This window comes from Perna viridis, chromosome 14 (genome assembly GCF_037379345.1).
Source record: "Perna viridis isolate PV_CMFRI_1.1 ecotype Kerala chromosome 14, ASM3737934v1, whole genome shotgun sequence".
In the NCBI taxonomy this organism is placed as follows: Eukaryota; Metazoa; Mollusca; class Bivalvia; order Mytilida; family Mytilidae; genus Perna; species Perna viridis.
Window position 1 is genome coordinate 1,125,197 of NC_142458.1, and position 11,836 is coordinate 1,137,032.

An 11,836-nucleotide genomic window follows, 5' to 3' on the forward strand; every position below is an offset into this window, starting at 1 on the left:
AATCATTATGGAGATTAGGCTTCACATCACAAGAAGCAAAATGCACCTATAAAATGTACAGAAATGTTTTTCCTTTCAGAAACTGTTTGAATTTTTTAAATGAGATGAGAACTTTTTTCACAGCACTATGAGGAACAGGGGTAATTTCTGCGTAGGACTATTTTTGCGTACGTTCCAAATGCTCATTGGTTGAATTGGTGGTCTGTAACCTAAACAGTCACTTTCTGTCTTAGAAAAAATAAATAACTATACAAGTATCTTCCTATACACATACTGAATGCATTTGCAAAGTTTCAGTGAAATGTGACGAGCACTTTTTTAAATATTTGATTTTTAAATATAGGGTAACCAAGTTGCGCGAGCAAAAAAGTGACAATATTCTACCATACTTAAATGCATTAAATATTTGCAAAGAACTTTTTCTGACAATGCAAATAAAAAAAATCAATCACAACTTGTTTTTTAACAATATTAATAAAGAGATAGCCTTTAAAAGTAGTCATTTTCTGAAAAATTGGTCTATTTTTTTAAATTTATGTCTGACATGCCTCCCCCTTTTTCTTGATCACATGTCAAAAACCCTAAATCTTTAAATTTTCGCAAAAGGTGATATCTTTGGCTTTAAATTTGTAAATACAGTGTTTTCACAATAAAACATGACAAGTAAAGGGCACCTAAAGCAAAAAAAGTACTCAAAAATGCATTTTCCATGTTGCCATAGGGAAATGCTTATATGTCCTTAACCGCAGTAATGAAAGTGAGTTTTTCCTCATTTCTAATCAAATTTTTGCTCAAATTTACACAAAACTTGATTTCAAGTGCTGATTTACCACCATATTTAAGTAAATATAGCCCTCAAAGTTAAATATTTGATATTTTTACTAAATTTTCTACACTTTTCACAAGATAGGACATAAAATTCAGCCAAAAAGACCAATTTTCCATAATTTGGACCTATAACTTAAAAAAATGCATATTTTGAAGGATCTTTGTAGTGTATTCCTCTCATAGCAAAGTTTACAAGATCTTCAAGTAGTTTAAAGCTATTCCAAGAAACTTATCATTTTGCCATGGCTTCAGCTTAACAGTCACTTTCTGTCTTAGAAAAAATAAATAACTATACAAGTATCTTCCTATACACATACTGAATGCATTTGCAAAGTTTCAGTGAAATGTGACGAGCACTTTTTTAAATATTTGATTTTTAAATATAGGGTAACCAAGTTGCGCGAGCAAAAAAGTGACAATATTCTACCATACTTAAATGCATTAAATATTTGCAAAGAACTTTTTCTGACAATGCAAATAAAAAAAATCAATCACAACTTGTTTTTTAACAATATTAATAAAGAGATAGCCTTTAAAAGTAGTCATTTTCTGAAAAATTGGTCTATTTTTTTAAATTTATGTCTGACATGCCTCCCCCTTTTTCTTGATCACATGTCAAAAACCCTAAATCTTTAAATTTTCGCAAAAGGTGATATCTTTGGCTTTAAATTTGTAAATACAGTGTTTTCACAATAAAACATGACAAGTAAAGGGCACCTAAAGCAAAAAAAGTACTCAAAAATGCATTTTCCATGTTGCCATAGGGAAATGCTTATATGTCCTTAACCGCAGTAATGAAAGTGAGTTTTTCCTCATTTCTAATCAAATTTTTGCTCAAATTTACACAAAACTTGATTTCAAGTGCTGATTTACCACCATATTTAAGTAAATATAGCCCTCAAAGTTAAATATTTGATATTTTTACTAAATTTTCTACACTTTTCACAAGATAGGACATAAAATTCAGCCAAAAAGACCAATTTTCCATAATTTGGACCTATAACTTAAAAAAATGCATATTTTGAAGGATCTTTGTAGTGTATTCCTCTCATAGCAAAGTTTACAAGATCTTCAAGTAGTTTAAAGCTATTCCAAGAAACTTATCATTTTGCCATGGCTTCAGCTTAAGGCTAAAAACCACTAATTCCACTTCCCATAGGCTTCTATGCTAATTTCACAATATTCAATGGCTTCTCTGGACTTTACCTTAACTTTAACCTGCAGATGACTATATATCAGCATGATTCTACATATGTCAGCTCACAATCCTCAGAATGGCATGTGGGGTTAGCAGACTTGCAGTGCAGTACTGGTCACCGGAAATGAAGTGTCTATAAATAGCATGGGAAATCCCAGTGTTTTCACAAGATAGGGGTATATTTAGAAATCATTATGGAGATTAGGCTTCACATCACAAGAAGCAAAATGCACCTATAAAATGTACAGAAATGTTTTTCCTTTCAGAAACTGTTTGAATTTTTTAAATGAGATGAGAACTTTTTTCACAGCACTATGAGGAACAGGGGTAATTTCTGCGTAGGACTATTTTTGCGTACGTTCCAAATGCTCATTGGTTGAATTGGTGGTCTGTAACCTAAACAGTCACTTTCTGTCTTAGAAAAAATAAATAACTATACAAGTATCTTCCTATACACATACTGAATGCATTTGCAAAGTTTCAGTGAAATGTGACGAGCACTTTTTTAAATATTTGATTTTTAAATATAGGGTAACCAAGTTGCGCGAGCAAAAAAGTGACAATATTCTACCATACTTAAATGCATTAAATATTTGCAAAGAACTTTTTCTGACAATGCAAATAAAAAAAATCAATCACAACTTGTTTTTTAACAATATTAATAAAGAGATAGCCTTTAAAAGTAGTCATTTTCTGAAAAATTGGTCTATTTTTTTAAATTTATGTCTGACATGCCTCCCCCTTTTTCTTGATCACATGTCAAAAACCCTAAATCTTTAAATTTTCGCAAAAGGTGATATCTTTGGCTTTAAATTTGTAAATACAGTGTTTTCACAATAAAACATGACAAGTAAAGGGCACCTAAAGCAAAAAAAGTACTCAAAAATGCATTTTCCATGTTGCCATAGGGAAATGCTTATATGTCCTTAACCGCAGTAATGAAAGTGAGTTTTTCCTCATTTCTAATCAAATTTTTGCTCAAATTTACACAAAACTTGATTTCAAGTGCTGATTTACCACCATATTTAAGTAAATATAGCCCTCAAAGTTAAATATTTGATATTTTTACTAAATTTTCTACACTTTTCACAAGATAGGACATAAAATTCAGCCAAAAAGACCAATTTTCCATAATTTGGACCTATAACTTAAAAAAATGCATATTTTGAAGGATCTTTGTAGTGTATTCCTCTCATAGCAAAGTTTACAAGATCTTCAAGTAGTTTAAAGCTATTCCAAGAAACTTATCATTTTGCCATGGCTTCAGCTTAAGGCTAAAAACCACTAATTCCACTTCCCATAGGCTTCTATGCTAATTTCACAATATTCAATGGCTTCTCTGGACTTTACCTTAACTTTAACCTGCAGATGACTATATATCAGCATGATTCTACATATGTCAGCTCACAATCCTCAGAATGGCATGTGGGGTTAGCAGACTTGCAGTGCAGTACTGGTCACCGGAAATGAAGTGTCTATAAATAGCATGGGAAATCCCAGTGTTTTCACAAGATAGGGGTATATTTAGAAATCATTATGGAGATTAGGCTTCACATCACAAGAAGCAAAATGCACCTATAAAATGTACAGAAATGTTTTTCCTTTCAGAAACTGTTTGAATTTTTTAAATGAGATGAGAATTTTTTTCACAGCACTATGAGGAACAGGGGTAATTTCTGCGTAGGACTATTTTTGCGTACGTTCCAAATGCTCATTGGTTGAATTGGTGGTCTGTAACCTATAACTACAAATTTGTGCAAATCTTATGCGAATATTAAATACAGAAATTACGAGTGCAAGAAGTCGCTGACACTATTAGCGACTTAAAAAGGTTGTTATCGCGGAGTACCAGCCGAAAGACTTTATTGTAATATGTGCAACTTAGACTGAGTAGAATATGAAAAACACTTTTTGTTGCGTTGTCCGAAGTATGAAGAAGGGAAAGCCACTATGATCTCGTCGTTGAAAGTTCATAACGACTGTGACTTTGCTATTTTATCACTAATACTCTTTCTCGGTGTAGAAGTCAAATCTGTTTTCAAATTTATCAGTGATGTCTTCAAATTTCGGTCAAATGCTAATTGAAACTGTTCTTCAACATTTTCAATAGTTTTACTTATCTAACTTGTTCAAATTCAAAAAAATCTTTGCAGACATTTAACACTCTTGATTTCAAGGCGTTCGATCTATTATGACTTTTATATTTGTAATTGTTAAGTTAGGTGCATCATAAGCCTATGGATGCTGGCTGACTATTCATGTACTAAAATGTAAAATATTAGTTCAGGTTGCACTAAAATAAATAAACATATATAGCCTTTTGGAAATGATAATCATTTTGACAAAGTTCTATGATATGTTGCAGTTTTGATGTATTGTCGAAAAAGTAACACATGTTTTGTTCACGATCCCAAACATTTTTTGTTCACAATCAAGCTGCAATACTTGTCAACCGTTATCGACACGTTCATGGTCATTTCTCTCCTTTGAAAGTGAAACTGGGTGTGTTCGTTCGTTTGTTAGTTTTGTATGTTTCTTTTCGTTAATTTTATTTTAGTTTTTTTAGTTTATTTTTCTTAATTTTAATCTTGCTAAAATTTAATAAAAAAAAATAAGTTTCATTTGAGATGTTTTCGTGAACAAGTGTCAGTCCATTTCCGAGCTAATTCCTGGTAAGTTAATGCCCTTTCTTTTATATTCCTTTGAACGTTTGAATGAACCATTTATGTATTTCAGGTGATGCGGTTTCAACGCTATATCCGTCAAATACGAGTGAAAATGAAGCGGACTGGGACAAACCAATACATAAGTGTACCCCTAGAAACAAAACTTAAATTTAAGGTCATAAAAGGTCGCAATAACAGTGAGTGTCATTGCAATGTTGAAACCACTATTAGAATCTGAAGAAAACCTCTAGCCTATTGTTCCAAAAAATGAAAATTCGTGGAAAAATCAGATAGAGGAAGAATTATAAGTCGTTGAAAATTCATTTTCGACATTTTTGTTTTAAATTGAACACTTTGAGTCTTGAATTTCTAAAAAAGGACCGTTGCTACCATTACAATGTATTTTTTTTTTCATTTTTGGTGCTCTTTTGATTGTATTCCATATGAAAATCCCTACCTAAATACAAGAGCTTTAAGAAGCATGCTTACCTAATTAACCCTATTATTTACTGCTTTTGAGATAATGAGGTATAAAGTGATCCATAGATGCACCTTGAAGCAGACTTCCATACATTACTTAAATAGAATTTCAAAATATTGTGATATATTGTATCGAAATGAGTTGTTGTGTCCTTAAAAAACTAACATTGTGTCCATACTTGCCCCAAGTGAATAGAATTTAACTGGCTGTGTTCGTATCATGCTGCGCTCAGTGAAGCTTTTTATTAACATTTTAAATGATTTTGACAGTGAACAAAACACTATACCTACATTGTAATGCAAGTGTAGTCAAGATCGTAAAAAACCAAATCATCATATTTATGCATTCAGTGACAGTTCAAAGGAGGTCCGGGGTCAGACCTCTCCCACTTTTGTTGGATAATTTTGAATTCGAGCAAAATTTAGGCCAAAAAAATGAGAAAATAATAACCTGACCCCTCTTTTTTTCTGCAATCCTTTTCTAAGAGTAATCAAGGGATCCAAGGTTCTAGCGGAAATCAAAAGAAAGCAATCCAGGGATAAAGACCAGACATGGAAAGCAGACGAATACAACAAAGAACAATAAATAACCAAAATAATACATACAAAGTAACAAAAGAAAATGAGCAACTCGGACTCCACTAAATATTGGGAGCATGGACCAAGTGCACCGGTAGGGTAAGCGTCCTCTGCTTTTCTAGAGACACCCGTCGAGTTGCTCATAAAGTCAAGTCCGGGGTAGACGAAAGAGGAAAGTAAAACTATGACACGATGAACAAACCAGTTTTGGAAAAAGACGTATACAACAAAAAACATTACGTAACTAAAATAATACATACAGATATCTAAATCTGCCCCTGTCACAGACTAAGTGGCTCTTGACTTGTCAAGTTGAAGAGCGATTACACTCCTGTAACAGAGTATATAAGAGTGTACTTCATTTTTCAGTCGGTCCCGAAGAAGATTTGAAAACAATAATGCAGAATAACAGCTTACCCGTTCTGTTGGACATCGTGCCAGACTTCCCACGTGACGTATTTGGTCCAATAGCACGTCAATATATACAGCTTCTAGCGACAGAAGAGACCTCCGAATGTTATCTCCAAGGATTTTGTGTAACGGATGGTAAAAAAGATTACATTGTATTTCTCATGAACGCAATTCAGTGTAGTGGCGAATCCAACGTAGGGGCCCGATGATTGTCCCCTCTTTGTTGGAAAAATTCGTTAGTCTCGTGTAAAATGTGGGCAAATATTAACATGAGCAAATAATCGCCCTCTCTGTAACCGGTCTGAAATATCTTATCAAAATCTTTGGATCCGCCCCTGCCAATCATGCACAACTGACACATTCCACGGATTCGCCACTGCCAATCATGATAACTGACACATTCCATGGATCCGCCTCTGTCAATCAAGATAACTGATACACTTCGTGCGATAAGGAAACAAGTGGTCAAGACAGTAAATAAAATCCTCATTTAGGGGACGACCATTCTGATTCTGAAGGAGAGGTCTTGCAGTTTTTGGAAATAAATATTCTAACCTGAAGAAGTTGAAAATAAATAATTTGGTCCATATCTAAAAAAGCAATTAATTTTTCCGAACTCAATCCAGATACATCATTCAGTGGAATGGAAATAAATAATCTTTCACCAAGGTGGTTGAAAATATATTTTATACACTGAAAAATTTCAAAAATATTCTGACCCCTAAAGATATGCCAGTCACCCCCTCAGAATCAAATGGCAGCCCCTTATTGTAGAAAATGCCTTTTGGGTTTATACATTTAGAGCCATTCTTAAGAAGGATAAATAAATATCAAGGGTATCCTCTGACATTCCGACTGTACATTTTTTGCTTAGCCGAAAACGAAAGTGTCTTAATTATCACATAAAAATGGTTATAAAATAACGAACTAATACGAGTCAATTTTTTGAGTACGAGACATCACAGAAAATGCACCAAGCCTTCAAGGACGTTGACCTAGGGTAAGGGACATAACTCTTGAAATCAGTGATATGTTTGTATCATATTCAATTTCACCAAAACCAATCAAGCTTTCGCATGAAACAGAATGAAATCAGTCCAAGTTACCTTGATGCTTACATGGGATTGACGTAATAAAATGCTGAATACAAACGTTCCAATGATTTGTAAGAGTTGTGTTCCTTACCCTAGGTCTACCTCCTTAAACGGGACTGTCATCCATTAGGATTCAAATATTTGAGGATTATATATTTTTGTACAGTTTATAGAGTATAACATGTTCAAAAATTAGAAACATAATTCCTTATAATTTAATTTCTAATGGACGAAAAATTCTTCGTAATCAAAACAATATTTTGGGATCATTTGAGATTTCATTGATACTTAATTGATATATTTATTTTGTTAACAGAAGTTATAAACGTGGGAGGGGTGGCGACGATTATAGTAATTCCTGATATAACTGTAGCTATTATTGATGGCTTCACAGACAGACCAAAGGATAAGTTCCAGGAGCATGTTAGAATAATGGAGGAACTGGTCAAAAAGTCAACTGCTAAATTCGATGATTTGGACGTCGATATGGGTAAACAATCTTTTTGCAGTGGCGGATCCAGTGGGTTTTGTTATTTACCTGCATATTTTGGACAAATGAGCAAATAATTGTAGCTTGCAACCCCCCCTTTTTTCAAGATCTCTGAATCCGCCCGTCTTAATATTGTTTTACATGCCGTAATAGTTAAAGAGTAATCAAGGGAACCAAGGTTATAGCGATAATCAAAAGAATGCAATCCAGGGACAAAGATCAGACATGGAAAACAGACATACACAACAAAGAACATAAAGTAACTAAAATCATACAAAGTAACAAAAGAAAATGAGCAACTCGGACTCCACTAAAAACTGGGAGTATGGACCAGGTGCACCGGTAGGGTAAGCGTCCTTTGCCTTTCTAGAAACACCCGCCGAGTTGCTCATAAAAAGTAAAGTCCGGGGTAGACAAACGAGGAAAGGAAAACTATGAACCGTTGAATAAATCAGTTTTCATGGTGCAGATGGATACATCATAACGATCCACGAGTCCATGATGACGACCATAAAACTTCTGTAGTGACGACTTCAATCTTGTAGCAACATAAACTTGTTCCAGAAGCCTATTTGTTAGAGTTCTAGCGCGATACAAAAAGTCTGCGTAGTTTCGGCAAGCTCTGGCACAGGGATATTGCCACAGATGAAAGGGAAGTTGACAATTTTGAATGAAAAGTCATCACGTTTGTCGTAAAGTTTGGTCAATAGTTTTCCTTTACCATCGATCTCTAAGTGTAGGTCAAGATATGAGGCTGATTTCACAGCGTCTGTAGTATCCTTTATCTCAAGTTCTTTGGGGTAGATGCAATGTATCAAATCCCCGAAATTAGGATTGTTTAAAGACATTACATCATCTATATAGCGGAAACTGAGATTAAAGGATCTAGCCAAACGATATTCTTTCTTTCGGATCAGATCAGCTATAAAGTCAGCCTCATAAGAGTGGAGGAATGGGTCAGCAAGTAAAGGAGCACAATTTGTTCCCATTGGAATGCCGACCGTTTGTTGAAAAACACGTCCACCACACTGGACAAATATGTCGTCGATTAAAAATTCCAGCATTTTGTAAACATCTTCCTCTGTATATTTGGAAGATGATTTGGAATTATCTCTTACAAAGTATGAGGAATCTCTACCAAGAACTATATATTTGTATCTAGAAGTACCATCTTTTTTGGCAAAACAACGATGTATAATGTTTTTATGTCGGGATTTTAACTGAGTATGGGGAATAGAAGTATACAGTGTTGAAAAATCATAGGTTTTAATGCTATTATATTCTGATAATAGTCTCGAACTGATTGTCTCCAAAAGATCTTTCGAATTTTTCAGGATCCACATTGAATTAATACCACTACGGGAGTAACAAGTGTTGTGGAAGTACTGCAGGCCCTCTTTGACAGTTGTGAGTATAGAAGTTAAAAGTTTTGAAAGAGGTTTAAACTATATAATTATTTGAATTGTACATATATGAACATTGTCCATATTTTCCGATGGACCAATACTGTACCTTTTTTTCGGGTGAACTCATTTTCGCGGATACTTACTTTTGCGTTTCAAAATATCAATTCAGTTTCGTTGCTACTTATTTTTTCGAGACCATCTCTGCATAATATATATTCCATAACGAAGGGGATTATTCGATGCGATCTTTTTCAAGCTTGCGAAAATAAGTTTGGTAAATCTGCATAAAAATAGGAAAACAAATGGAAAGGAGGGGGAAGTCACCAGATAATAATGTTCTGAATATACTGTTGCAAAATTAAAATAATTAACAATCCTTCTATATTTATCTGATTACGTTCTATATTTAGATATAAGAATACTTGAAAAGAAAGAACAGCAAAAAGAGGATCACGATTCTGATAATGAATATGACTATATTGAACCGCCACCACTACCGAAGCCAAGAGCAACTGATGAAAGACAACTAAAGAATTCAGCTAGTCACGGGGTACTAAACAATAATGAACCACCGGCCCTACTTAAACCAAGGTCTGAATCGTCTTCATCGGAGGACAAACCACCACTGACTACAGTTTCAAAAAGGCCTCTTCCAACGCTCCCGCATCTTCCATTTGTCGAATACCAACCATCATCATCAGTTAGCAATACATTGTCTCCTACGTCTGCAAAAGCCACGGAAACAGGTCAAGTAAAGAAAAATAAACCGTATGAAAACGACAGAGTACAAACGGTCAACCCTACTGTTAAACAAGAAACACCCGAATCTCTCTACGAACCAGACATTTACGGTGATGACGTAAGAGTAGTACTCGATACAGAAGCGTCACGTACATTTACTGCTTCGGATTTTCACGAAAATCAACCAGCTCAAAGTACGACGGAAAGTGACATGGAGACGAAAAAGTACGACATAAGCGGAAAAAATGTAGAGGAAATAATTGATATTCTTGGGCAACTGAAGCTTATTAAATATTCCGAAATGTTCGAAGATGATATGATCGACGGCATGACACTGAAAGAGTTCAGTGTGGAGGACCTTAAGCGGGAATACGGTATGCGACACGTAGAGGCCATTCGACTCGTAAACTTTGTTCAACATGGGCATATTCCTAAGTGACAAAAACAAAGTTTTTTTCGATGCACTTTACCCGTAACATGCTTTGAATTCAACCAATAGGGATATCTTTATTTGTTCTTATATAACAGGGCAACATATTCCCATTTGGCTGGGTATGCATGTACTGGATATGACTTAACATTTTCCCCATTGACTCGATAAACATAGCTACTCTCATTTGACTTAATAAACACATTCTTATTTAAATAAATACTTATATGTTTTTTAGATCCACATACTTTTAGTTGATTGGATGTTATGTATATGTATCTCTATTTAACTGAATGAAATATTTTTGACTGGACAGACTTAATTATTCCCATTTGCAGGGGCGGATCCAGGATTTTAGATTTAGGGGATGGGGTGCAGAGTTAAAATTTCGCCGAGCGGATCGAGGTGGGTGCAATGAGATATCTTTTGTGGTAAAATTAGAGAAAAATTAAAGTTTCAATCTGAAACCGCCTAAATCTACTCGGAACAAACCATGTTTTGCAAATTTTAGAGCGGGGGCGTGCGCCCGCCACGCCCCGCCTGAATCGGCCCCTGATTTGACTAGTATGATATTTTCTTACTTGATTATATCCACATCAACTTTTGTGACATGATTAACATACATGTATTGAAGTTTGACTGGATAGAATTGTTTATATTTGACTAGACTGATTTCTATTTGACTGAATAAACACATTCCTATTTGCAGGACTGTAGAGACATATTTATCATGTTTGACAGGATTGTCATATTTCTATTATCTTTATTTGACACATTTTTCATATTGAGGGGAACATATTCCTATATATTTCTAATGATTTAAAAGAATTATGATAGATACATATACATGTATATGACTAATTCACTAGTAAGTATATTCATACAAGCCTTGACCACATATTTCAATAAGTGTTTTAGTAGTATTTTTTTCCAAACTCAATCAATACACAGCTGAATTAGGAAGTCATAGAATGCACTGTTTTAACACCTGTACATAACCTATACTTCTTTCTCAAATTTTAAAATAAATTCTTGACTACAAGTAGATGCACAACAATCTTAAATTTTGTGTGAAAGAGTTAAATGTCTTGTTTTTGTATTTTATCATTACAACTTTTGGGTTATAGCACCAAATGTAAATTTGTTTGGATCTAGTTTTTTTTTCTCACAGTAGGACAGTAATAGTGGGGAAACAATGACAAAATATGAAAAATAATGCAATTTCAAATTAAGATAAAATCCTTGAGGAAACGGAAAAAAAAATATTGATACTGAAGGCTACCATTTTGCATGGTAAGGATCATTGATTTGTTTTTTTCTACTGGAGTACCTATTAAGATCAACCAATATTCAAGTTATGGCACAAAAAAAGTGTCTATGGACGACAACAGCACCATATGACCACAATTTTTTTTCAGGAAAAACTGGAAACAGTAATAAAGGATGCACATATTAGGGAATGTATGTTCACTTGTCATCTTAAATGTTTTATTTGGTAGGATATTTTTCAACC

General features: G+C 34.1%; 1 protein-coding gene across 2 annotated transcripts in view; it reads left to right on the forward strand.

The window, feature by feature from the left end:
• LOC148597673 (uncharacterized) overlaps positions 1–10,634 on the forward strand; it is a 32,313-nt gene extending 21,679 nt beyond the window's left edge. Inside the window, exons 3-6 of one of the 2 annotated variants that reach the window (XM_088561694.1) lie at positions 4,763–4,889; positions 6,121–6,297; positions 7,573–7,746; positions 9,563–10,634. In XM_088561694.1, coding sequence (XP_088417820.1) covers positions 4,763–4,889; positions 6,121–6,297; positions 7,573–7,746; positions 9,563–10,332 — 1,248 coding nt within the window. In that variant the 3' untranslated portion in view covers positions 10,333–10,634. The remainder of the gene's footprint in view (positions 1–4,762; positions 4,890–6,120; positions 6,298–7,572; positions 7,747–9,562) is intronic. The other variant, XM_088561695.1, reaches the window with a different exon arrangement.
• The last annotated feature ends 1,202 nt before the right edge of the window (positions 10,635–11,836 follow it).